The following is a 26,096-nucleotide window of genomic DNA, read 5'->3' on the forward strand; positions in this document are numbered from 1 at the left end:
TGGCAAGTTCAGACAGCTGTTGGATTTAGCCATCTCCCACTGGCCACAATCAGATGCTTGCATGCACATGGGTTGAACTTTGGGTTGGGAGCGTGAAGTCACCTGCTGCCCACTCTGGCTCTTGGGCCTCAGCAGTAATTCTTGGCTTTCCTACCCTCAGCATATTGAGTGGGAATAAGGGGATGAATGGAGAATTTCTGGAAGGCACAGATAAGTGCTAGGCGTTCACATACATCTAGGATGACTGAATATTGCCTGGGGTTCTCAGCCAGGCGGTGCCACTGCAACCACAGTGCCTAGCTGCTGGTTTGGCCTCCTCCATATAGCTGCCAGCTGGGTGCTCCCCTCCCCCTGCCTTCTCCTCAGTCTGGCAGCGCTGCTTCATGGTGTCTGTGTTCTCAGCTGCCCGTGCACAACGTGCCTGTTTGTGAAGATGCAGAGGAGCTGTCCTGTTGAGAGCCAGAGGGATGGAGCTGTTTCAGTGGGATCTGGACTTTACCTGTCTAATGGGCAGGCACAGGCTGGGACTGAGCTGAAGGGTCTGAGAGAGACTGTGGATCCCCAGAGCTATGCCCTAACCTGGGTGCTCATCGGAGAGGGCAGACATGACTGGCCACCTGAACTTACCTCCATCTCAGGCTCATAGTATTTGCTAGCCACCTCCCTGAGTTCTTATCAGACTTTGTCAAACCACCCTGGGAAGCCTATTGGGCAAGAGACAAGTGACTTAGAGGCATAACTGGGGCGGGAGGGGGAAGAGAAGCCACAGGTATTTCCCTTCGTGGAGGCCTCTCTCCTTCTCTGCAGTCCTGGCGAGGGTTTGCCACTCCCAGCACCACCACAGCACCCTCCCCTTTCCAGGGACAATGCTCCCTCTGTGAGCATTTTATGGGATGTTTTTTCTTTCCACTTCACTTCTCAAGCCTTCCTTGTTCATGCTGCTGTGTTCCTTTTTCCTAATTCTAGCTCCTGGGGAACCTTGGGGGAACCTTGGGGAGCCTCCCCAGTAGCACTAGCCCTTGGGGCCTAGGTGAAGTCCTTTGCTTGGGGTCCTACCATGAGCCCACAGCCTCCAGGGCTTCTGTGGGAGAGGGCCGCTCCCCTAACCCCAGCAGGTCCCTGAGTTATTGGTGAAGAGGAGAGAGGCTGGGTCCACAGGTGGTGCTGGCTGAGGAAGGAGGAGTAGAGTCGCACAGAGGAGCACTGACGGATGGAGAACCAGTTCTGGGAGTTTGGGGAGAGATCCAGGCAGGAGGGAGCCCACTGGGCAGAACGTAAAGCTCCGTATGGGCAGCATGCATACACAGGTGTGTGCTGGAGGGTTTCCATCCAGACCCCTACGCTGGAAAAGGGTGGCTCCCATGTGATGCTGGGTGTCTGTGATCCTTCAGGAAAGTCTACAGGCTGGTACCCCAGGACTTGCTGGTCAGGAAAGCCCTGCAGGAAATGAGTGTTAGTTCTGAGGCCTGGCCCTTCGCAGCTTGGGAGGTACCGGGGCTGCTTTTGCCTTTGCCAGAGACAGCTCCAACTGAGGACCTCCCCAACGGGTCCATCCACAGTCCTTCCTTCCCCTAGCGCCTGGTAAGTGTGGGGACAGGAAGAAGGAGGGGTAGGTGGTGGCCTCAAAGTGTTGGGCCGGGGTGTTCCATTGGGTGGTACCACTGGGTAGGGTTTAAAGGGAAGCCAAGAACATCTGTGTTCCAGAGGTCACTCTTGTGAGTGTGTTCAGAGCCAGCAGCCCCATGACTCTGGCATCACAACCCCCACTACCTCCAGCCATTGCCAAGTCTCTTAGAAGGTTGAGAAAGTGACTTGGCTCTCAGGGGGATGCTCCCATGCTCTTGGACTTTCCACTTATTCACCCTTCCTGTACTTCCTGTCGTGTGTGTGTGTGTGTGTGTGTGTGTGTGTGTGTGTAGGTGTCCATGTGTGATTGTTCCCAGCACTGCAGGCCTAGGGGTTACCCAACATACCCCACCAGCACTACTGGTATCCAAACATCTGTTTGGGTTCTCTATATCTTTTCTTCTTGTTCTCAAGATCTTTGTCCCTATAACAGCTAGAAGCACCAGACTTAGCAGAAATCCCCTGGGAATTCTAGATTTACCAGATTTGGGCAGATGGGATCTTAAGCAAGTCCAGGTTGAACATGTGTTCTGGCCCTTCAGCCACAGTGTGAGAACTTGGACACTAACTCCCGGGCCTCAGGTGTCAGGGGACAGACACTGGAGATTTCTATTAGCTTCACCAGGGGCACCAGGAGCCTCAGGAAGGAAAGGTCAACAACCCAGCCTGGAGCAGTGTTTGCTTTGGAAATGCTGGGCCTTGCAGTTAGACTGATGGTACCCAGGAGGGGTATGTGTGAAAAGGCAGAGCTGGGGGACCCAGAGGTCCCTGAGAAGGCCTTGGAACTCCTGACTCCCTCCCCCTCCCTACCCTAGACCACCCCTTTGCTTTCTCCTCTGTGGCAAAGTAAAAAGAGAACTGGCATCTGAGCGTCAAGACACTGGGTTTGGGATTCAATTCTGCCCTGACCAGCTCCTTAACCTTAACCTTGGGGCAAGTTATTAAACCTCTGAGGCTTGGTTTCCAAGTATAACAGATGGACCCATCTCTGAGGTCCCAGCTCTGACATTCTGTGAGCAGTGGGAGTGAGGTGTTGTCTGTGGTTCGTGGATGGACCATCATAAATACTTGGATGTTCCCTTCTTCCCTGTTTATCCCTGTGTTTTCCTCTTCTTGCCTTTGTGTGCCTTTCTCCCTCTCCCCTGCCTGTACTGCAGATCTGCCAGTGGCTTCTGCAGGAGTGACTTTCCCAACATGAATCCTGGAGGCTAGAGGAGCTTTAGGACTTCTTAAGCCAGCAGCTGCAGCAACTCTGTCCCTCCCTTACTCCATGTCACCCCCTCTGGGGATCTGCCCACTGTGTCCTGGATGAGCCATCCACTCTAACCATCTGATCCCCCAAGATTGTCCCATAATGGAGCCATTCTCTGTGGACACCGCCAGGCACTCAGAGGCCCAATGTCTGGCTCTCCTGGACTCTTTGCTGCTGGCTCCCTGTGCCCGACCAGTCCCTGGGGAAATGCCCACCTTTGGTTCTGCCAGCACTGGTGGGAACCTGCAAGAAATTTGAGCGCTGAACATCTGTCTGCCTTGTTCTGTTGTCCTGTGCTCCAGGGAAGACAGGCACGATGGCGGACTCCCCATTCCTGGAGCTGTGGCAGTCCAAGGCCGTGTCCATCAGGGAGCAGCTGGGCCTCGGGGACCAGCCCAATGACTCCTATTGCTACAACTCGGCCAAAAACAGCACCGTGCTCCAGGGAGTCACCTTTGGTGGCATCCCCACTGTCCTGCTCATAGACGTCAGCTGCTTCCTGGTGAGAGCCCTCACGAGTCGTGTCCTACTGCCTCAGTTATTTGTTTAAATCCCCCGCCCAGGGCCTTCTGGGAAACTTAGATGAGAAGTCAGACATAGCTGGGTTTAAATCCCTACTCTGCTGCTTACCAGCTCTGTGACTTGGGCATGTTACATAGCTTCTGTGCACCTCCCCTTTCTGCTCTGGAAATGGAGATCATAATTCCTGCCTCAGAGAATTTTGGAGATTGGATAAGGCCAAAATACTCACATAGCTACGCCTGTGATTATTACCATGATTGCAGAGCTCTCTGCCTGTCATGTCTTTAAGGCCCTTGGGAAGGGTCATCTCAAGGGGTTGAGAAATGTGAATGGAGAGTACTGACTAGAATAGAGCAACTGCAATTCCCAAGTGTCACCTCCTGTTCCCCTCTGGCATCCCTGGGGTTTTTAAAGAATCAGAAGCTGGGCTGGGTATGGTGGCTTATGCCTGTAATCCCAGCACTTTGGGAGGCTAAGGCGAGTAGGTCGCCTGAGGTCAGGAGTTCGAGACCGGCCTGGCTAACATGGTGAAACCCTGTCTCTACTAAAAATACAAAAAATTACCTGAGTGTGGTGGCGCATGCCTGTAATCCCAGCTACTCTGGAGGCTGAGGCAGGAGAATTTCTTGAACCTGGGAGGCGGAGTTGCAATGAGCCAAGATCGTGCCACTGCACTCCAGCCTGGGCAACAACAGCGAGACGCTGTCTCAAAAAAAAAAAAAAAAAAAAAAAAAAGAATCAAAAGCTGATTCTCAGAGCGTGCCTTCAGCAGGTGGCCTTTCTTTAACGTAGATCTCCTTGTTTACAAGGATGCCTCCAATTTGAAACATGTCATTGTTCTTCCTTATGCAGACTCAACGTTAGCTGGCTGAGATTTATTGGGGTTAAAGTGCCTCTTCTTTTCACAAATGCCATGGGCTGGCCAGTGCCTCATGATGCTGTCTCCTAACATGTAGCAGAGACCATCTGAATGAAGGGGGCAGATGGCTCTGATGGAGTAAACACCCTTGGACTGCTTGGAGCTGGAGACTAGGCTTGGGTGGGGAATGTGGGGAGGGTGGCTTAGGGTAGCAGGGAGGAGTGGACAGCGGTGTTGGGGTGGATTTCAGAGTTGGTGGGATTAGAGGAGGGTGGCCCTGGGTCTTCAGGGTGGGGAGAGTTTGGCCAAGGTGAGGAGTAAAGAGAGGGGGGCCTGGGCAGGGACCCTAGGTGGGCTGGGTGGGTATTGTTACAACAGTGTTGGTTGAGAAGAGAGTCACCCTCTACTGGAGTGTGCTGCTGAAGGTGAATTTTTTTTTTTTTGAGACAAGGTCTCACTCTGTCACCCAGGCTGAAGTACAGTGGCATAATCACAGTTCACTGCGACTTCCTCCTCCTGGGCTCAAGCAATCCTCCCACCTCAGCCTCCTGCATAGCTTGGACTACAAGCACATGCCACCACGTCGGGCTAATTTTTGCATTTTTGGTAGAGATGGGGTTTCACACCATGTTGCCTAGGCTGGTCTCAAACTCCTGAGCTCAAGTGATTCACCAGCCTTGGCCTCCCAAAGTGCTGGGATTACAGGAGTGAGCCACAGTGCCTGGCCAGGGGTGGGTTTTTATTGCAGTAAGTTTTGGGGGTGGGGGAGCAGGGACACATAAGAGCCAGAGGGCCCTGGAGAGCATGGGTTTGTGGGAAACATCTGCACTGCACAGGCCAGGGCAGCAGCTGCTGTGGACAGGGAGGGCAGGCACCTGCTGAGCAGGTTTTGTGGTTTTCCTACAACACAACTCACCTGCCTTTGAAAATATGTCACCAACTTCCTGATTCACCTGAAGAAAATTCCATGAGAACTCAGTGCCTCTGGGGTTCAGGTCTTCTGGATTTCCTTTAGGAAAACAAAGCCCCCCTTCAAAACCCCTGTTTCTGATCAGAGCAGGCAGGGATGTGCTTGCTAAGATTTATTTCTCTACCTCCCTGAACCTCAAAGAGAGGGACCCTGTCTAGGGAGGGAAGAGAGGCAGGAACATGGCAGGGAGCCTGCCAAGGTGGACTGTGGGGAGGGAGGACAGTCTAGAGTGTACAGATGTCTAGAGCTAACCGGCTTAGTCCAGCCCTGAGGTTGCCGTTGGACACAAGCTTGCTGAGGTGTCCCAGCTTACGGAGGCTGAGCCAGCCCGAGCACAGGTTCTTGTGGGGCCTTGCTGCCTACATGCATGCTCTGTGCCTGCGGGGCCTGCCTTCAGGGGAACCAAACTCAGAGGAAAAATCTGACCATTTCTGGCTCAGCCTGAGGAGGCTGTGCTACCTTGGTTCTGTAATTTAAAATGAAATTTCTGGCCAGCGTGGTGGCTCACGCCTGTAATCCCAGCCCTTTGGGAGGCTGAGGCAGGTGGATCACCTGAGGTCAGGAGTTCGAGACCAGCCTGACCAATATGGTGAAACCCTGTCTCTACTAAAATACAAAAATTAGCCGGGCATGGTGGCAGGCATCTGTAGTCCCAGCTGCTCTGGAGGCTGAGGCATGAGAATTGCTTGAACCAGGGAGGCGGAGGTTGCAGTGAGCCAAGATCATGCCATTGCGCTCTAGCCTGGGTGACAGAGCGAGACTCCATCTCAAAAAAAGAAAAAAGAAATTTTCTGTAAAGTGAAGAAGGACACTGGTTCCTGGGACTGCTGTGAGGCCAGACCTTACCCTTCTGCTTAGGGGCCACTGAAGGCAGATCAGGGCCTGAGACTGGGTCCTTGTAGTGTCACTGCTGCCTTGAGAGCAAGAGACAGGGCTGACGTGCATAACTAGGCAGGATCCAGGCAAGCTTGGCATCAGCGCTGGCAGCCTTGGTGGCGTGGGCACAGGTGACAGGAGCTGGTGAAAGGGGTGAGCAAAGCATCCAGGCTACTGAGCTGTGTGGCCTTGGGCAGCTCAGTGCCCTCTCTGGGCCTGTGTGTTTTCCTTCTAGCCCTACTGAGTGCGGGCAGGTGGGTTTTACCCCTGAGACCGCTGTGTCTTCTAATGAGAAGCCATCCAATATGCTTTTACTTGGTTTATTTTCTATTTTTAGTTCTTAATCTTGGTGTTTTCCATTATAAGAAGAAGATTCTGGGACTTTGGCCGCATTGCTCTGGTGTCAGAAGCAGACAGGTAAAGACATATCACCTAGGCTATGAGCATGCATGTGCGTACGTGTATGTGAGTGTGTGTGTACATATATGTGTGTATAGTGTGGGTGTGTCCCTGGAATTGGCTGGGGGCTTATGAAGCCCTCTGTGTGGGCAGGACCCACACGTGACACTGCTATTAGATTGTGTTCACTGAGTGTATCTACCTGGCCTGTACCAATAGCTATTCTCTTTGCTCTTCACCACAGACCCATGAGGTCAGCCTCACTACCCTCATTGTGCTCACAAAACCAAAACAAAAACCAAAACCCAGGCTTAGATGCTCAGCTCCCTCAGGGCTTCTGTTGGGCCAAGACTGTGAACCTTGTTGGCCTCGAACAGGTTGCTTTAGATACTGAGGGCTTTCATCATCCTCTGAAGAGGATGCCCATTTTCTTTCTCACCTTGAGTGTTTTAAGTGATTATCTTTGAAATTAATTAGCTTGGGGCCAGGGCTGGGTGAGGATCAAGAAGGGCAGCAGAGCCGTCAGGGAACTGTCCCACCCTCCTGCCAGGTCAGTGCCGGCTTTGGATAAGTCTGTTACAAAGCACAGGCTCCCTCGGCCGGGCCTCAGGTCCTTCTAGTTCTGCGTGAGGCTCTAGGATTCTCTGTTCATGTCGCCTAAAGGGTGACAGTGAATTCTGGATCTGCACAACCTGACGTTCCAGCTCCAGCTGGCTGTTTGCACCCAGGATCTTATGTCAGATGTGGCAATAGGAAGTGAGTGATGAAAACTCAGGCACTGGCCCCAGCTGCCACCCAGAGCCTCCCCTGGGGCTCTTCAGGCAGACCCTCCACTCTCGGGCCCCTCCTGACATGTGGCGTGAGTGGCAGGGTCCTTTGAACTGGGAAAAGGAGAGGTGTACCTGAAAATGCACTATCCTTTCCCATGATCTCTGCTCTGGGATTTGCTAAAGCCTGAGGTGATGACCTTGGACTGTTGGGGAGAAACTTTTGGGACATCTGATGCCTTTACAGCACATTCAGCTAGAAGTGGGGGCTGTGCACTCTGGTTGAAAAGACCACTTGGGGATCAGAGGGCCCTGCTGCATCCCTGGCTGTGCAACCTCGGTCAAGGCCCCAAACTTATTAGGGTCGGTCTCCTTCTGTCGTCGCTTCCCCATGAGGTCACCATGAAGGTCAAAAGGGAAGGTCTCTGCAAAGGCTTTTAAAGTTAAGTTTCGTCATGTGTTTTGTCTTTAGCAGGGGGACAGTAGAACCAGGAATAGGAGACTAGAGAAAAGGAGTCACGGCCAGGCATGTTGGCTCACAGCTATAATCCTAGCACTTTGGGAGGCTGAAGCGGGTGGATCATGAGGTCAGGAGTTCAAGACCGGCCTGGCCAAGATGATGAAACCCTGTCTCTATTAAAAATACAAAAATTAGCTGGGCATGGTGGCGGGTGCCTGTAAGCCCAATTACTCAGGAGGCTGAGGCAGAGAATTGCTTGAACCCGGGAGGCAGAGGTCGCAATGAGCCAAGATTGTACCACTGCACTTCCAGCCTGGGTGACAGAGCAAGACTCCATCTCAAAAAAAAAAAAAAAAAAAGAAAAGAAAAGCAGTCACATATTGTAAACACCTCATATTTATAGCACATGGGGTATTTTTATGGGAGTACTTGCAAGAAAGGATTTGATTACAATGCCACAATATAAAGTGCCATCATTTGTCCACTCTAAAACATATGTTTTGATATTTTCTCATCTCCAGAATTGGGAGGCATCTTGTGATTGGTGGCTGGTCATAGGTTATTTGGCAGCATTTTTTCTTTAACAGTTCATAAAATAATTATGCAGATTACAACCAGTGGTATCTTGGATTTGATAAAATGTAGTATTTATTCCAAATTTTATTTGATAATATTGGGAAATATGCTATAAATCGGCAACCCTTTGAAGTCACTTTAGCTAGACCAGTCACAATGATATGGTTTCTGGGTGTTGACCCCTTGCTGTTCATCCCATATAACGTAGAGTTTTATACCATGCCTGGGAATGGTCATTGTCCTTGTCTCTGTCTTTCACAGAGTGAGTTATATTTTGTCTCAGCCATTGAGGGCTGGTAGATTTGGTTCTGAGTTCCAAGAGGCAGCAAAATACTGGACATGATCTTTTTGACTCTTTGATTTCTTTTTTTTAAAGGAATTATCTGGCATTGTTTTTCTTTTTTGTGTCTCTAGCGAGTCCAGATTTCAGAGATTGTCATCGACTTCCTCCTCAGGGCAACAAGACTTTGAAAATGAGCTGGTTGGTATCTAAGGAACAGTTGTGGTCATGGCCAGGCGTTGGGGACTGGCAGTCATGGTTTTGGGGAGGGAGCAGGGTGGAGCTTGAGTGCCAAGTGCTGGAGAAAGTGCTTTTCTGCATTAACGAAGGCACCTGAACTTGGGAAGTACCACAGGAGAGATGGCAGCTGGATGACCGGGGATCTTGAGACTGGATGAACTTGCAGGCGGAAAGGGCTACGGAATCCCTTGGGCTTCCCCAGCACTTCTCTCTCTTACATGTATGGCTTTGTGTGACAGTTAATTATGGACTTGCCAGCTGGATTATGAGCCAGATGTGGGCAAGAGCCCTGCCTTCTCCAGCTCTGTTCCCCAGCGCCTGATGCCTAGTAGGTGCTTAGTCATTGTTGAATGAATTATTGAACAAATATTTGTCTTTCCTAGCTGGATAACAGCCCAGCTTTAGGGGTATTAAGTTTAAGAGATGTGAAGGACAATAAAACCTACAGACACCCTTTCCCCCTAACACCCACTCCAGCAGACCATCCAATCCATTAGACTTGTTTCCTCTCTTTTGCCTCACCTCTTGGTCAGTGATTGTAAACAATCAAACAGCAGCCCACATCACTTTCCCCAGAGCTGCCCTGAGCTTTCATCAGATTTGATCTAAGTTTTGTGATTTGACCACGAGGTTGTCAAGAGATTTTAGCAGGAATTCCAGGCATGTGGTGTATATTGTGAAGTACTGGGCGCATGCTTGCTGAATATGGGATAAAAGCACTGTTTTTTGTACAACAGGAGGTTAAATGGTTATTTAATGTCAAAGACAATAGTTACATCTGCCTCCCAAAGACACAGATGTTGGAAGCTAATCCCTGTTCTCTCCATTTCCAGGGATGCTGTCCCTGGCTGACTGCCATCTTCCGTCTGCAGTAAGTACACTATGGGGCAGCTGCTGGGGGGCCTTTGGGCTGGTTTTTTTGGGTATTTGGCCAGTCAAGAGGCAAGAGCCAAGATGCTTGATCTTAAGATGGGGTCTCTTAGATACTTTTCAGTTAATGTCCAAAGCAGTATGTGAGGGCTGAGAATCAAGGTGGCCAGGCAGCCCCTGGGGTCAGGGGCAGAGGAAGGAGGCCTGTAGCTGGAGGGCACACAGTCCCTGCTGGAGCCTGGAGCTTCCCAAATTGAGGTGGATCCCAAGAGTTCTTGAAGGTAGAGATGAACTTTATTTATTTCAACATATTCAGTGGAAATCATATGTTCATCTCTCATAATACTGCACAAACTAAGCTAATTTTTTGCTTTAATTATTCAACTTAATATTTAACACCAATTAGATGTCAATGGAAGCTCTCCTAGGCAGGTTTGCATGTCTTTGAATTAGTGAAAAGTGAAGAAATATAATACATTCAATTCATTTGGTTACAAGTTTTCTTTTTTTCAATGGGGCCCATGGAGAGAAATGTAAAAGATTATTAAAGGTGATTAAGAGCCAGTTAGTTACCTCTCATGTGGTGGAGGGAGCCAGGAGGCGGGGACTGATGTGAGTCTTGGTTCTCACCTGCTGCCATATTCCATCGAATCTAAGAAGTCATTGTTGTAAGATGCATATTATTTTATATAGCACTAAGAACAAGAAAATGTTGCCAGCTAAGCTACCATCAACTATCACGATAGGATACACCTCATTTCAGAGGAGTTGAAATATGCCCGGCTGCAGTGGCTCACGCCTGTAATCCCAGCCCTTTGGGAGGCTGAGGCAGGCAGATCACGAGGTCAGGAGTTTGAGACTAGCCTGGCCAACATGGTGAAACCCCATCTCTACTAAAAATACAAAAATTAGCCGGGCTTGGTGATGGGTGCCTGTAATCCCAACTACTCGGGAGGCTGAGGCAGGAGAATCACTTGAAACCGGGAGGCAGAGGTTACAGTGAGCCAAGATCACCCCTACTGCACTCCAGCCTGCACGAAAGAGCAAAACTCCGTCTCAAAAAAAAAAAAAGAAAAAAAAAGAAATATGAAAATGACATCTTAGAATTGATGAAATGTGGTGGTTATAGGATGTTGAGTTAGTCCCTCTTTCTGGACCTCCGTTTCCCCAACTGTAGAAGGAGGCTGAGGATAACATGTGCTCAGGCTAATTCAAAGGAATGAATACATGCGAGAGCATGTTGTAAATAGTCGGTTTGGTAGGAGTTGTTCCCAGGGAAACTGGTAGGAGACAGAGCCCTGTGGCAAACAGTCAACTCTGGTCTGGAACAGGAGGAAGCAGGAGGTGAGTTAATTTATTTAGAAATGAGAACAATGTAGTTAATTGCAAAGCTTTGTCCTCTAGATAAATAGTAATCATGACTCATATGAACAGGCATATTTCTCAGCATCTGCTGATACCACGTACAGCGCTAGGTGTTTGATGCTTATTATCTCTTATGAGCCCCTGTTAAGCCAGTGAGGTAGGCAGTGGGCAGTTTCCTTGCTTGAGGTCAGAGGCAGGTAAGCTGCGTGACCTGCTTACCTCTCAGGTGGAGGCTGGATTGCATTGTGGTCTGACTGTAAAGCCCACGCTGACGTCTTTCAGATCTGTCTTTCTACGATGCAGCCCTTGCCTCCCTGAGCTCTTCCCAAAGCACTGCTTTCCCAGCCTAGAAGCAGTGCCTTCAGGGAGTGGGAAAGAGCAGAGTGCCCTGCCCCTTCTCCCTCTGTAGCACAGAAGTCTAGCTTGTGTGAACCTGGAATTTTCTGAGTCCCCAGTGGACCCAGAGCCTCCAAGTGTAGCACTCCAGCGGTGGGAAAGGGTGGAGCAAGTCACCTCCCCATCTCTGGGGACACAGGGAGGAGGCCAGGGTGGTAGGATAGACTGGGACTCTTGGCTCTACCTCAGGTCTCCACTTGAGGGGGAGACAGGAAACAGGTGGGGGCCTGGGCATATTCCCAACTTTATTCTTTTTTTTTTTTTTTTTCTTTTTTGAGATGGAATCTCACTCTGTCACCCAGGCTGGAGTGCAGTAGCGGGATCTCAGCTCACTGCAACCTCCACCTCCCAGGTTTAAGCAATTCTCCTGCCTCAGCCTCCTGAGTTGCTGGGATTATAGGTGTGCACCACCACACTTGGCTAATTATTATTATTATTATTATTATTATTTTGTATTTTTAGTAGAGACAGAGTTTCACCATGTTGGCCAGGCTGGTCTTGAACTCCTAACCTCAGGTGATCCACCTGCCTCAGCAAAGTGCTGGGATTACAGGTGTGAGCCACTGCGCCCAGCCCTAACTTTATTCTGAATGTGATTCCTTAGAAGCAGGACAGGGCTGTGAGATGACTGTATTTATGTACCTTTCCCGCACACGTAACTTGGGCACAAATGTTTCTAGCAACATCAGATGGACTGCTGGTGTTCCTTTACCTCAAGTATGGTACAGGGGCTAAGATGGTGGGCTCTGGAATTTATATCATGTGAGATCCTGAAAGTTATGCAAATTTCCTGTGCCTTTATTTCCTTATATGTGAACAAAAATGTGGGGATAACAATCAAACCATCTCATAAGATTGTGGTGAGGATGATATGAGATGCTTCATGCAGAGCCGTGGGGCCTGTTCCTGCTGCTCATTAAGATTCCACATGTGTCTTGCCCAGTGATGACCAGATCCTGGAATGGTGTGGGGAGGACGCCATCCACTACCTGTCCTTCCAGAGGCACATCATCTTCCTGCTGGTGGTGGTCAGCTTTTTGTCCCTATGTGTCATCCTGCCCGTCAACCTCTCAGGCGACTTGCTGGGTAATGACCCTCCTCACCCTTGTCTATGTTGTAATGGGGCAGAGTGGCAGTCCTAGGGAAAGGGCTCACTGTGGTAGACCAGAACCCCAGGAATCCTGCTCCAGTTCAGATGTAAGATGGTCTCCGGGTGACTCTCTGAACATTTCCATCTGATTAAAGATCTGGAGAATAATCTACCACAAACCTAGGCTAAAACTGGGGCCCCAATATCAATGTCTGGTTCTATTTAAATAGGGGAAAAAGCCACCCAAGATTTACAGAATCAGGGGCTATTAGAGATTCTTTTATACTTTCCTGCCCTCACCCAAATTAGGAGGTCACAATTAATGGACCCAGAAGATATCCATGATACTTAATTAAACTCAGGGTGTGGCATTATATCTAAGGGTAACTGCAAGAATCCACCTTACAAAATGCTACCATGAATCCACTTAGGATACCCAGTGGTTCCCAACGTTGGTTTTGTAACAACGTAGGATGTTTGTAGTTTTCTCAAAACAAAATGAATTCACATTTTGCCTTTACCTGCAATGGAAGGTTGAGAAGTTATCAGGGAACATGTTGGTGTCAAGCAGAGGCCTTGATGGTGTAGCTCTGGAAAGACCAGTCAGGCGTTCTCTGCCTGCTGGTCCAGACATGCTCCTCCTCCCCAGAGCTCCACAAACCCAGGCTGATTGGTTACGCTCCCTTCTGCTTCCCCACATGACTCTGGAACTAAGTATCTGTGCTTCTCTGCAGACAAAGACCCGTACAGTTTTGGGAGGACGACAATAGCAAACCTGCAGACTGAGTGAGTATGGAGCCTGTGGGGATAGGTGTCGATGGGTGAGACCAAGGAGAAGGCAGGTCAGGAGCCCGGGGCAGGCCAAAGGTACTCCAAAGGGAGCCGGCTGGTTCTGAAGGCCCCTTGCAGCTAGTGTGTTGTTGAGCTGTGGGCATGAACACGCTACAGGCAGGCACTGTTTTGCCAGGGTTTTAAGAAACATGGAGGGTCCTGTGGATCTGGAGTTCATTTGTCAGAACAGGAACAGGGACCCCTCTGAAGTGTTCACTGTGGGCTGAGGGGCATTGGCCACACAGCCTCTGTGGGAGGCATCTCTTGCAATGAAGCTGTTGGTCCTCAGTTCAGTGCCCACTGAGGGTAACCAGGCCCCAGCTCTGCACCCCCAGCTCCCTGCCTGGGATCCCAGCTCTGATGGCAGGCGGTTTCCCCCTCAGCAATGACCTCATTTGGCTGCATACCATCTTTGCCGTCATTTACCTCTTCCTCACCGTGGGCTTCATGCGGCACCACACTCAGTCCATTAAGTACAAAGAGGAGAACCTGGTGAGTGAGGTGGGACTTGGGGACATGTGCTGGGAGGAACTCAGGTGGGAGCTGGAGTGGAGGGGCCTCCTAGGCTCTGCTGCAGGCCCTGACCACAATGAGCTCTGGGAAGGCCTCAGGAGCCCGGCTTGCTTATTCTTGCTCACACTTGGCATCATCTTTAAAAAAACAATTTCCTGGTGGATTGTTTCAAGATTTGGACAGTTACTGGTACTAAGTAAAGAAGTTTGGGTTGAGAGCAGCCCTTTCTCTTTACCACCCACAGCTTCACAGGGGAGGGGCGCTTCTGTGGCTTGGTTCCAGGCCTGGGTCCTCCTCTGATCTGCTGTGTGACCGCACTTGAGTCACTTCGCCTCTTTCTCGGTCTCCTGCCATGTAAAGGAGGCTCATAGAGTTGCTTTGGAAGTGGATTCTTTGTAGAGCCTGGAAGAAGATGATGTGTAAATGACATGCTTTGGGGCTCTCCCGGCCACAGAAGGAGAAAACTGGAGCCTTCTAATTTCCTGTTGTTTACTTTCCAGAGGCTGGAGTCGGGTAGGAAACCTGAGCATACCTGCACACTGGCTTGTGAGTGACTTCTATCCCTACTGTGTTTCCTGGACAGGTGAGGCGGACCCTGTTCATCACAGGACTCCCCAGAGATGCCAGGAAGGAGACTGTGGAGAGCCACTTCCGGTAAGCAGGCGGGGTGGGAGGAGAGCTGAGCCCCCTCCACGTAGGACCAGCACAGCCCCACCCACAGGGCAAGTGCCTTAGGTGAGCGCCTGCTATCTCTCGCTTGGGTATCCAGATGAGATCTGAGAAGGACCTGGCCCTGCCACAGTGTATGGAGTGGCTCCAGTATGCCAGCCCTGCTGGTGCTGTGCAATGAATGGCGCCGTGGTGGCCTATCCTCTTCTTTTTTTTTTTTTTTTTTTTTTTTGAGACGGAGTCTCGCTCTGTTGCCCAGGCTGGAGTACAGTGGCCGGATCTCAGCTCACTGCAAGCTCCACCTCCCGGGTTCACGCCATTCTCCTGCCTCAGCCTCCCGAGTAGCTGGGACTACAGGCGCCCGCCACCTTGCCTGGCTAGTTTTTTGTAGTTTTTAGTAGAGACGGGGTTTCACTGTGTTAGCCAGGATGGTCTCGATCTCCTGACCTCGTGATCCACCCGTCTCGGCCTCCCAAAGTGCTGGGATTACAGGCTTGAGCCACCGCACCCAGCCTATCCTCTTCAAGCAGCCTGTGCACAGTGTCCAGAGCACAGACCAGGATGTAGGTGCAAATAAACGTCTTGAGAGCATACGGGGGAACAAAAAGTGTTCACCCCGGGGTTCTTAGCATCACCTTTGCAGAATAAGAGACGTGAGCTGAGCATTTGTACAGACCCACAGGGCTAGGGTCTCACAGGTGGAAGGACCTCAGGGCCATCTCTGCGTTTGCTGGTTTGTCCACCCACGCAGTGGGTGTCTGTTGAGTGAGCACTGTGTCTGAGTCCAGGCTCTCCCTGGTAGAACCACCTTTCCAGCGGCTCCCTTTGAGGATCTGCAGCACCAATTCTTGCAGATGGAGGCTGGAAGAAAGGCTTTCCTGTGAGGAGATTACGTGTGCAGCCAGGAATGCGGGGGAAGGCCCAGAGCATCAGGAAAGGTGGAGGTGGGGTGCGGGGGCAGGGTAAGCAGGCCGGGAAGGCTCCCAGGACCCCATGCTGGAGGACCTGAAGGCTGGGCTTAGGAGCTGACATTTTATTCTTTCTTCATTCCTTTTTTTATTATCTTATTTTTTTAGAGACAGGGTCGTGCTCTGTTGCCCAGGCTAGAGTGCAGTAGTGCAGTCATAGCTCATTGCAGCCTCAAATTCTGGACTCAAGGGAGCTTCCTGCCTCAGCCTCCCAAGTAGCTGGGACTGCAGACACATGCCACCACACGCAGCTAATTTTTAAATTTTTAGTGGAGATAGAGTCTTGCTATGTTGCCCAGGCTGGTCTCGAATTGCAGGGCTCAAGTGATCCTCCTGCCTTGCCCTCCCAAAGTGCTGGGATTACAGGCGTGAGCCACCATGTCCGGCCTCTCTTCATTCCTTATCAATTCAGCAGCCACTAATTTGTTGCACGGACTAGGAGCTGGCTACACTTTAACTTTGCACTATTTATGAAGAAAGCACTTGCTAAGGAAATTACTAGACAGAATTGTAAATTGAATGTGTAAAATTAGAACAACTTCTTTAGAAACTCTTAAGTATTTTAGAAATATTTACTAATATGTAAATACTCCATACCAGAATCATTTTTCTCCATTTCTTTAAAGCAACTCCCCAAAGTTGCCTGCTAGGCAACACCTGGAAACAGTAATTCCACTTAATGTATAACTTTGAAGAGAAAAAAAAAGTCTCCTCATTCTCATACAAACATTGCATGACTCACGCTTTCCTCTATTTTAGGAGGCCTTTTTAGTGAATGCTGTTGCAATCCGTGGGGATTGATGTGTGAATTTGCCTTTCAAGCAGGGATGCTTAAATTGCAGTTTTCTTCCTCACAGCTGTTATTGAGACCAGAAATTGTCCTACTGTTTAATTTCATGATTGACATACCTATGGGTGCTCTCTCTCACTAAAATGTAAGCACATCCAGGCCCTGTTACCAGCACCTAGAACAGTGCCTGGCAGGTGGTAGGTGCGGATTTACATGGTTCTGGAATCCCCTGGAATTGTATGTATAATTTTGCGTGTACGGTGACGGGGTATTGCATGGTGGCCACGAGCATTGATCTTGGAGCCAGGTTGCCTATATTCACCTCCTGGCTCAGACACTTACTAGCTGTGTGATCTTGGGTGCAAGCCACTTACCTCTGTGGGCCTCAGTTTACTCATCGGTAAAATGGGGACAAAACCTCACAGGTTATAATGAGGATTAAATAAATCAATATATGTAACAATATGTGGTCAATAGTGAGTATGTATTTTGCTGGTTCTTTTTTTTTTTTTTTTTTTTTTTGAGACAGAGTCTTACTCTGTCGCCCAGGCTGGAGTGGGGCAGTCTTGCTCACTGCAACCTCCGCCTCCTAGGTTCAAGCAATTCTCGTGCCCCAGCCTCCCGAGTAGCTGGATTACAGGTGTGCGCCACCACACCTGGCTAATTTTTGTATTTTTAGTAGAGGTGGGGTTTCACCACATTGGCCAGACTGGTCTCAAACTCCTGACCTCAAGTGATCCACCCGTCTCAGCCTCCCAAAGTGCTGGGATTACAGGCATGAGCCACCGCACCCGGCCTTGCTGGTTGTTAATATGTGTGTAGACATTTTTTGGTCTGAAGGTCTTTTGCTTTCATTAGACTTTCTGAAAGGTCTGTGACCTTAAAAAAGCCTACCTGAATAGGATTTCAGTGAGGGCTCAAGGTAGATACTGACCTAGCACAAACAATAAATCTATTCCTTTGGGTCTTCAGAGGGGATAGTGATATGTTCATTTTTCCCCAGGAGAAGTGCCAGCTGATTGCAAGCCAAGTGGGTATAAACTTGTCAGTTCCAGGCAGTTAGCTTAAACTACTAAAAAAGGCTAGTGGGGTGCGGTGACTCATGCTTACAATCCCAGCACTTTGGGAGGGTGAGACAGGAGGAGTGCTTGAGGCCAGGAGTTCGAAATCAGCCTGGGCAACACAGAGAGACCCCGTCTCTACAAAAAAAAAAAAAAAAAATCAGCCTGGTGGCATGTGCCTGCAGTCCCAGCTACTCGGGAGGCTGAGGTGGGGCGACTGATTGAGCCCAGAAGGTTGAGGCTTCAGTGAGCCTTGATTGTGCCACTGTACTGCAGCCTGGGTGACAGAGTGAGACCCTGTCTCTAAACAAAACAAAACAAAACAAAACAAAAGCCCTCTTTGTATTAAATTTCAAAATTTCCCCCTTTTGGAGGATAAAAGACAGAAGAGAAGTCTCTGCTGGCACAGAAACCAGCAGCGAGATCACTCTGCCATCCTTTCCCTTGGATTTGTGGGCATGTCTCCTGCTTAGGGTGTTTTCTTATCCAATGGCATCTTTTGCCTCCTTCTCTCCCTGGCCACAGGGATGCGTACCCCACGTGTGAGGTGGTTGATGTCCAGCTGTGCTACAACGTGGCCAAACTGATCTACTTGTGCAAGGAGAGGTGAGTGGCGGGCGGGCTTTGCGAGATGCCCACTCCTTCCTTGCTGGCCTTGCATCCCCCAGCTAAGAGGGGAGGAGGGAAGCCCTGGACTCCTCCTTCTCCCCTAGCAACCGATGGTTGAACTGTGGGTGTGGGGGTCTCTGCCACAGGATTCTGAATCTAAAGTTTGTGCCCCTGCTCCCACCCCTACAGAAAGAAGACTGAGAAGAGCCTGACCTATTACACGAACCTGCAGGTGAAGACAGGCCAGCGGACCCTCATCAACCCCAAGCCCTGTGGCCAGTTTTGCTGCTGCGAAGTGCTGGGCTGTGAGTGGGTAAGGGCCCCGCTCCCCGGCTGGAAGCGCAGGCATTGGCTTGGGGGTGCCCCAGACACCTGCTTGGGGCCACATCCTCCCAATGGGATGTGTCTTCTGGCAGGAAGACGCCATCTCTTACTATACGCGGATGAAGGACAGGCTGCTGGAGAGGATCACAGAGGAAGAATGCCACGTCCAGGACCAGCCCCTGGGAATGGCCTTTGTCACCTTCCAGGAGAAGTCCATGGCCACCTAGTGAGTGTGGGCACATCCCAGACCCCTTCTTGGATGACTCCCTGTTCCCCTCCAGATAACTCACTGTCCCTCTTGGGCAGAGATGGTACTGCTGACCCACCATCCCTGGGATTTGTCTGTGGTGTTTCCTTCTCCTCCCTCAGCCACCCACACTCACTTTCGGCCAGCCCAGCCCATGTTTGTGTGACAGGTGGTGGGGGTGTGGGCAGCATCCATGGAGTGGGTGATTCTGGCCAACCCCCTCAAGCTGATGTGGCTTGGCCCCACTGCCGGGCTCTTCCCTGCTGCCCTGGACCCATCCTGTTGGCTTCATGTGCCAGCCTTCCCTGACAGGAGATGGAGGCACCCTCCTTTCAGACATCTGCTCTGGACCACAGATCCTTCTGTCTGTGGCTCCCCACCTTCCCACAAACGCAAAGCTGTGGGGAAGACCCCTGGGGCACGCTGGGGCGCTCACTGCAGTCGGAAGCTCGGAAGCTCGATCCTGGGGAGTGGCTTTTCACAGTGGCCCTTTGCATGGGACTCTAGGCTCTCATGCCTGTGGTCTCAGTGTCATCTCGCCTTAGGAGCAGCAGGGGGTGGGTTGGAAGAGGGGTGCCGAAAGGAGGTGTCCAGCCACTGCCCCTCCCCCTGCCTTCTCTGCCCCGGGCATTGTGACACTGGGAATGGACTCACACAGGACTTCCTGCCTCCCTGCAGACACTGGGGCAGGAGGAAAGGGGAAGGCATCTGAGGCAGGAGTAGAGGGGCTGCTGGGCTCCTTATGGGAAGTTAAAGGAGGAAAAGCTGTGACCTGTTGAGATGGTGAGGGTCGAGGTGGGAGCCTTGAGGAGGGAAGCTTGGGAACAGGCAGTGTGTAACGCGGTCTATTGCTACCCTTGGGCCTGGGGAAAAAGTGACAGAATGAAAAGGTGAGCCACTGGCTTGGCAGTAGCATTGATCAGAGCTCCAGCTTAACAGGCAGGGTGGAGGGGGATGGCCCTATGGAAGAGCAGTGTGTTGGGATGTGTTGCCCTCAGTTTCCTTATCTGTAAAATGGGAATAGTACTACTCCCTTTCTTGCTGGTGGTTGCGAGGATTAAACAAAATTCTCCACACAGTGTGCTAGCATGGTGCCTCTTACATAGCATTACTCATAATACACTAATCACAACAAAGCAAAGGTCCTGTGTCACTGCTTGCCACTCCTACTCAGTCCTCACTTGCCATGGTAACCTGAGGAGCCTGGGCCTGGCTGTTTCTACATTTCCTTGCAGCATCCTGAAAGATTTCAATGCCTGCAAGTGTCAGAGCCTTCAGTGCAAAGGTGAGCCCCAGCCGTCCTCCCATAGCAGAGAGCTCTGTACCTCCAAGTGGACAGTCACCTTTGCCGCTGACCCTGAGGACATCTGCTGGTGAGCTCCTAGACCAGGGAGAGGTGGGAAAGAGGCCTGGGTTCCTGGTGGGAGCTGCCCATCACCTGGAGCACAGGTGTGACCTGGCAGTCAATGGAGATCTCCACACATCTGCAACTCTCTGGGCCATGATGCTGTGATGTGCTCAGTGTGGCCCAACTGGGGTATCTGCCCAGCCCTTCCCTCCAGTGTTCCTCCCTAGCATTCAAGTGCTACCCAGCAGAAATATAATGCCAGCTCTGAATGTAATTTTAAATTTCCTAATAGCCATGCTAAAAAGGTAAAAAGAAACAGTTGAAATTAATTTTAATAATTTATCTCACCCAATATATTCAAACTGTTATTTCAACATGCAATCAATTTTTGAAAAATGTGAGATGTTTTACATTCTCTTTTTCACACTTAGTCTTCAAAATCTGGTGTGTATTTTACACTTCTAGCACCTCTCAATTCATACCAGCCACATTTCAAATGCTCAGTAGCCACATGCAGCTTGTGCAGTCTTACTTAGGTCCAGTGTCAGCCTGGAGCTGTGCTGGTGAGCTGAGCTGTGTCCATGGGGGCCATGGTGAGCCTCCAGTGCTGTGCTGAGGGTAAGGGAACCCAGCACAAGACCCAGCGCAGCTGCCTGTCCAGCTCTGCCTCAACTCCTTGCACAGAATGAGCTTGAGTTGCTCCTCTCTGCTCGGTTCTAGTTCTGCCTTCAACAGTTTTGCTCTTTGGTTCACAGGGCTTCCTAAACTCAGGATTGCTTTGTGGGTCTGTTCTTTGGGATGAGAGGCCAGGGCAGGTGCAAGCTATGCCTTTGCTGCTTTGTCCCTGCCTCCGTCGTCCCTGCACCCCAGCCATAGCCCCCTTGGGAAGAATGTGTCATTAGTCACAAAGCATTGGAGATGTGTCTAAGAAGTGCCATGCTGGGGCTGGGCATGGTGGCTTACACCTGTAATCCTAGCACTTTGAGAGGCTGAGGTGGGTGGACTGCCTGAGCTCAGGAGTTCAAGACCACTCTGGGTCACATGGTGAAACCCTGTCTTTACTAAAAATACAAAAAAATTAGCTGGGTGTGGTGGTACATGCCTGTAGTCCCAGCTACATGGGAGACTGAGCAGGAGAATTGCTTGAACCTGGGAGGCAGAGGTTGCAGTGAGCCGAGATCACACCACTGCACTCTAGCCTGGATGACTGAGCGAGACTCTGTTTCCAGAAAAAAAAAAAAAAAAAGGCCTTATTTGGCCTGCTTGGGTGCTCATGCCATCTCTTTGGGTAGGTTCTGGCCCCCACACTATAGCTGGGGAGCCACATCTGAGAGAATAACCTTTGTTCCCTCTGAGCTCTCGGGGACCTAAGACTTGGCCTTTCTGTAGTTCAAGGTCAGTGCGGAGAACTTGCCCCCAGGCTAGTCTCTTGGTCTGCCTAAATCTGACCTTCTGACCCACCTAAGCCACGAGCACTGGGAGACAAGCCTGGAGACCTGTGTCCCCTCTCCCCACTGCAGGAAGAACCTCTCTATCCAGGGCCTCCGCTGGTGGCTACAGTGGCTGGGCATCAACTTCACCCTCTTCCTGGGGCTGTTTTTCCTGACCACACCCTCCATCATCCTGTCCACCATGGACAAGTTTAATGTCACCAAACCCATCCATGCGCTGAATGTGAGTAACTGTTCTGCAAGGCCCCTCCCAGGAGAGCTGGTGAGAAGAGGGCTTGGTGGGTGGGGAAGGAATGGGGACAAGAGTGGGGTGTATGCGGGAAACTAAACCAGGGGGTCATGTCACTCAGCTCACATCCTTGCTTTTAAGCCCTGAGCAGGCATGGCCACATTTATTTCAATGTCTTTATAGTAATGCCATACACACACACACACACATTATATGTATATATATACACACACACATGCATACATATATATTTTAATAGACTGTATCTAAATACTCAATGGTGGGGACCATTTGAGTTGAATGAGGTCTATTCAGTTTGGTAGAATATTAAGCATCCATTAAAAATTGTGTAGATTTTGTGGCACCCATGCAGGGCTCCTGACAGAAGCAGGGATGTACCAGTGAGGCATGTCTATCATGGACACTACGGGGAGGGGCCAGGAAGGAAGGAAAAGAGCTTCGTTGATTGGAGGTGGCAGGATCACAAATTATTTCTTTTACATTTTAGTTGCTAATGACCTTGCTATAAAACTATTCTGGGGCCAGGCGCAGTAGCTCACGCCTGTAATCCCAGCACTTTGGGAAGCCAAGGCAGGCGGATCACCTGAGGTCAGGAGTTCAAGACTAGCCTGGCCAACATGGCAAAACCCCGTCTCTACTAAAAAATACAAAAATTAGCCAGGTGTGTTGGTGGGCGCCTGTAATCCCAGATACTCAGGAGGCTGAGGCGGAGAATTGCTTGAACCGGGAGGTGGAGGTTGCAGTGAGCCGAGATTACACCACTGCACCCCAGCCTGGGCAACAAGAACGAAACTCCATCTTAAAAAAAAAAAAACAACAAAAACAAAAAAAACAACAAAAACTATTTATTCTGTATAGGTAATGAATGATTTTCAAAAATCGTAGATGAGTCAATGAGATAACAGCCAAACACTCAACTGGCATTTACTCAAAAAGCTATTGGTGTCTCATGATTAACTTTGCCAAGCCATCTCCCTAAATTTTTTTTCTTTTTAAATTTCACTTTGCATTTGGTTACTCATTCTCTGGGAAAGCACACTGGGCAGGAGGGCCTCCTTGTCCTCACTTTGCCATTCTCCCCATCTGATGAATTCTGAACCTCAGTTTTTCATCCAAGGACTGGAGTTAAAACACCTGCCCTATTATACAGGACGCAAGGCTGTTGTCATGATAATCAATGAGCTGATGTGTGGTTGAAGCTCTTATCTGACTCCATAAATAGTTTACCTAAGTAGAAATTCAGCAGTTTTGTTTAAGATTTCAAGCAGGTATTATAAACATGCATTCCTTTGCCAATCTTTTAATAGAGGGACAGGCCTATTCTTTTGAGGATGGATCTGCTGGTAAGAGCTCCCCTTTGTCTATTTTACATCAACCCCTCCTTATTTCATTGTTTTGTGATTCCAGTGTTGCCTTCTTTAAAGTAAAGGAAGAATTTAGATATTTGCAGAGCCATTCTGAATATAGAAACTTCCTAGATCGCATATCCCTTGATCTTTTATCGTTAATTTACTCTCATCTAATTAACAGCGTTTTTTTTTTTTTTTAAGAAATTGACTTTTATCAAGTCTTTCCAAAGTATCCAACTTAGTTTTCAAAGAAAATTTCTCTCTATTTTTATGTTCATCTAATAAGTGACAGTAATAAGTCAGTCAGCTCATATAATCACAGTAACAAACAGCAGGATTGTGGACACACACAGTAGAGTCCTGATATGCTGCAGCTGGACCAGTGGGAGCTGAGCAGGCAGGGCACCCCCTGCCCGCCCCATGCCCCCAGCCAGGACTCCAGGCCTTCAGTGTTCAGTCTTCCCATGGCATCAGTCATTTGTTTTGTATAGGGAGCAGAGAAGGTTATTTAATCTGTTTAGTCAGATAAGTGGCGTTTACTTGTATGTGAAATTGCTTTCTTTGCTGTGCTGTGAGGAGGTATACAAATATAAGGTGCTGTTACTGATTATTCAGCCAACATTTATGGACTACCAGCTCTGTACCTGGCACAGTGTTGGTTCTGGGGGTCAGAGATGACAAACTCCTACCCCGGGAGTCCACTGAGCGACCGTGCCAATAGGTCATGGCCTCAGAGCCGTGTGGCCCACGGCCCCTGTGACTCTCTCTGCTGTGGACCTTTCTCCTAGAACCCAATCATCAGCCAGTTCTTCCCTACCCTCCTGCTCTGGTCCTTCTCGGCTCTGCTCCCCTCCATTGTCTACTACTCTACACTGCTGGAGTCTCACTGGACCAAGTGAGTACCCGGGAGTCCTGAGGCCCTGCCCCTAAGACATATTTGTCTGACCACTCCCTTGTCCACACCCTGTCCCCCAACTGCTCAGCCAATGGGCACATGGCAGGGGCCTCACTGGGGGCACCTGGAGCATCTGGGGGACTGTGAGTACTCACCTTTGACTTCCTGCAGGTCAGGGGAAAACCAGATCATGATGACCAAAGTCTACATATTCTTGATCTTCATGGTGCTGATCCTGCCCTCCCTGGGTCTCACCAGGTATATGCCACCACCTCCTGCTGTAAATTCAGAATAAGAGTCACATCAGGAGAGCACTGTCCCCAGGAGAATACAAATGGTTTGGTAGCAGAAGCAAACCTCTAACAATATCTAAGTGTGTCACAACCTCTTGGCGTGCAGTAGGGCTGGGTCATTGATTCTTCTGGCAATATGATTGTTCTTCTTTAAAAAAGAAAATAACACCATATTGGTCAGGCTGGTCTCGAGCTCCTGACTCAGGTGATCCACCCGCCTTGGCCTCCCAAAGTGCTGGGATTACAGGCGTGAGACTGTGTCTAAATAAAACCAAAAAACAAAAAAGAAAGAAAAGAAAAGAAAAGAAAAAACAGCTTGAAAATTTTGTGACCAGGCACGGTGGCTTATGCCTGTAATCCTAGCATTTTAGGAGGCCGAGGTGGGCAGATCGCTTGAGTCCAGGAGTTCCAGCCTGGGCAATATGGCGGAACCCCATCTTTACAAAAGAAAAAAGAAAATGAAACTTACCAAGGACCTTCCACTTAGGGAGGGCCTCATTATGGCTTTGTTTATCTCAAGGAAGGAAGTTTCTGTTAAAGCAGACTGTGACAGGTCATGCTGCAGTAATGCATCGTTGAGAACAAAAGTCGATCTCGAGCTTTGGCCTGTTTTTAGAGCAAAAGAAAATGAAAGCATATGTAGTGACAATATGGAATGCTGGAAATAAACTCTTAGGGAGTTCCTTTGTTTTTCAGTCTAGACTTTTTCTTCCGGTGGCTCTTTGACAAAACTTCCTCGAAGGCTTCCATCAGGTTGGAGTGAGTATTGCCAAGTTGAGTTTTGGAGCCATGGCTCTGGGTGAGAGTCCCACAGGGGCTAGGGCTGCAGTGGGGTGGGTAGGGGTGCTCGTAGCCTATGCTTCCGAACAGGCATCTTTCTCCCCAGACAGCAGGGCTTGGGGCCTCACCTCCACCCTTCCAGGTTCCTGGTAAACACGGTGGGAGCTGACCCACTTTGTGCTATGCTTGCAGAAATGTGGTTAATTTTTTAGGCCAGAACTCAATTAGCAGCTGTCTCATTCATTCTTTGAAACTTACTGAGCACAGAGCCACGTGGGGAGAAGGAATTGCTGTGTCTCAGTGGTGCCAGGGAATGGGGAAAGGAGAAAATTAAACATGGCAACCGGGATGCCTCTGGGCTCTGGGGATTATTTTTGCCAGAATAGAATTAAACTTACTGCCGATGTATCCTTGTTAGTATTTTAAACTTACACCATGCCACTTAACAGTAATAGCACTACGCTAAATGCTTTATGCATCTTTTTCTCACTGAATCTTTACAATGAGCTATGAGGAAGATACTATTATTCTCTCCATTTTACAGATGAGGAGACTGAGGTTCGGGGATGTTGAATAACTTGCCCAAGTCTACCCAGCCAGTTAAGGAACAGAGCTGGGATTCAACCCCAGCCTCTACAGACTATACGTTAGGTCTTAATATAGGCCCAGAGGCTTGGCATTGACTTTCCTAAAAGAATGTGCTTACCTGTAAGGATGGGGTGAGTTATTTTAAATGAGTTCTTGCTGAGTAAGCTGATGAGTTGGGAGCTGGCGGCTATGACAGACACACATACATACAACCAGCAATAGTCTAGGTTGACAGTGACTTTCAGATTGACAAATCCAGTGACCAACTCAATTCTCATCTTATGATCTATCAGCGACATCTGACACATTTATCCAAGCCTTCCTTCTCGAAGCTCTGCCTTGGCTGTCTCATCCGGCGGCATGCTCTTGTCACCCTCCTTGGTGGGTTCTTTCCCATCTCCCCAACTCTAGATTTTGGCTGCCTGAAGGCTCAGCCCCCAGTTCTGGGTCCACACTGCCTCTCTAGGTGACTTCAGCTGAACCCATGGCTTCCATGCCATGAGACTGCTCCTGAATTAACTTATGCGGACAACATCCACATTTATGCCTCTAGCCTGCACCTCCAGGCTGATAACCCAACTG

At 49.7% G+C, this 26,096-nt stretch overlaps 1 protein-coding gene and 1 long non-coding RNA gene across 7 annotated transcripts in view; one reads left to right on the forward strand and one right to left on the reverse strand.

The window, feature by feature from the left end:
* TMEM63A (transmembrane protein 63A) overlaps positions 1–26,096 on the forward strand; it is a 36,418-nt gene that overhangs the window by 1,652 nt on the left and 8,670 nt on the right. For 4 of the 6 annotated variants that reach the window (XR_496366.3, XM_007988286.3, XM_073011475.1 and 1 more), the window contains exons 2-17: positions 3,181–3,380; positions 6,443–6,522; positions 8,722–8,788; positions 9,661–9,698; positions 12,402–12,544; positions 13,283–13,334; positions 13,763–13,871; positions 14,476–14,546; positions 17,906–17,986; positions 18,179–18,302; positions 18,406–18,539; positions 19,796–19,933; positions 21,429–21,582; positions 23,747–23,853; positions 24,025–24,111; positions 24,843–24,905. Coding sequence is in view for 4 of the 6 variants with exons in the window: in XM_007988286.3 (XP_007986477.2) it covers positions 3,195–3,380; positions 6,443–6,522; positions 8,722–8,788; positions 9,661–9,698; positions 12,402–12,544; positions 13,283–13,334; positions 13,763–13,871; positions 14,476–14,546; positions 17,906–17,986; positions 18,179–18,302; positions 18,406–18,539; positions 19,796–19,933; positions 21,429–21,582; positions 23,747–23,853; positions 24,025–24,111; positions 24,843–24,905 (1,634 nt within the window). In the remaining 2 variants the exon portion in view is untranslated. Of the gene's footprint in view, positions 1–1,391; positions 1,582–3,180; positions 3,381–6,442; positions 6,523–8,721; positions 8,789–9,660; positions 9,699–12,401; positions 12,545–13,282; positions 13,335–13,762; positions 13,872–14,475; positions 14,547–17,905; positions 17,987–18,178; positions 18,303–18,405; positions 18,540–19,795; positions 19,934–21,428; positions 21,583–23,746; positions 23,854–24,024; positions 24,112–24,842; positions 24,906–26,096 lie in introns of all 6 variants that reach the window. The other 2 variants (XR_005236054.2, XM_007988288.3) reach the window with 1 other exon arrangement.
* On the reverse strand, positions 23,424–24,855 carry LOC103230003 (uncharacterized). The gene is made up of 3 exons (XR_012091170.1): positions 24,616–24,855; positions 24,009–24,131; positions 23,424–23,527 (listed from the first exon to the last, which is right to left on the reverse strand). It is a non-coding gene; the product is annotated as an uncharacterized lncRNA (long non-coding RNA).

This window comes from Chlorocebus sabaeus, chromosome 25, assembly GCF_047675955.1.
Source record: "Chlorocebus sabaeus isolate Y175 chromosome 25, mChlSab1.0.hap1, whole genome shotgun sequence".
Lineage (NCBI taxonomy): Eukaryota > Metazoa > Chordata > Mammalia > Primates > Cercopithecidae > Chlorocebus > Chlorocebus sabaeus.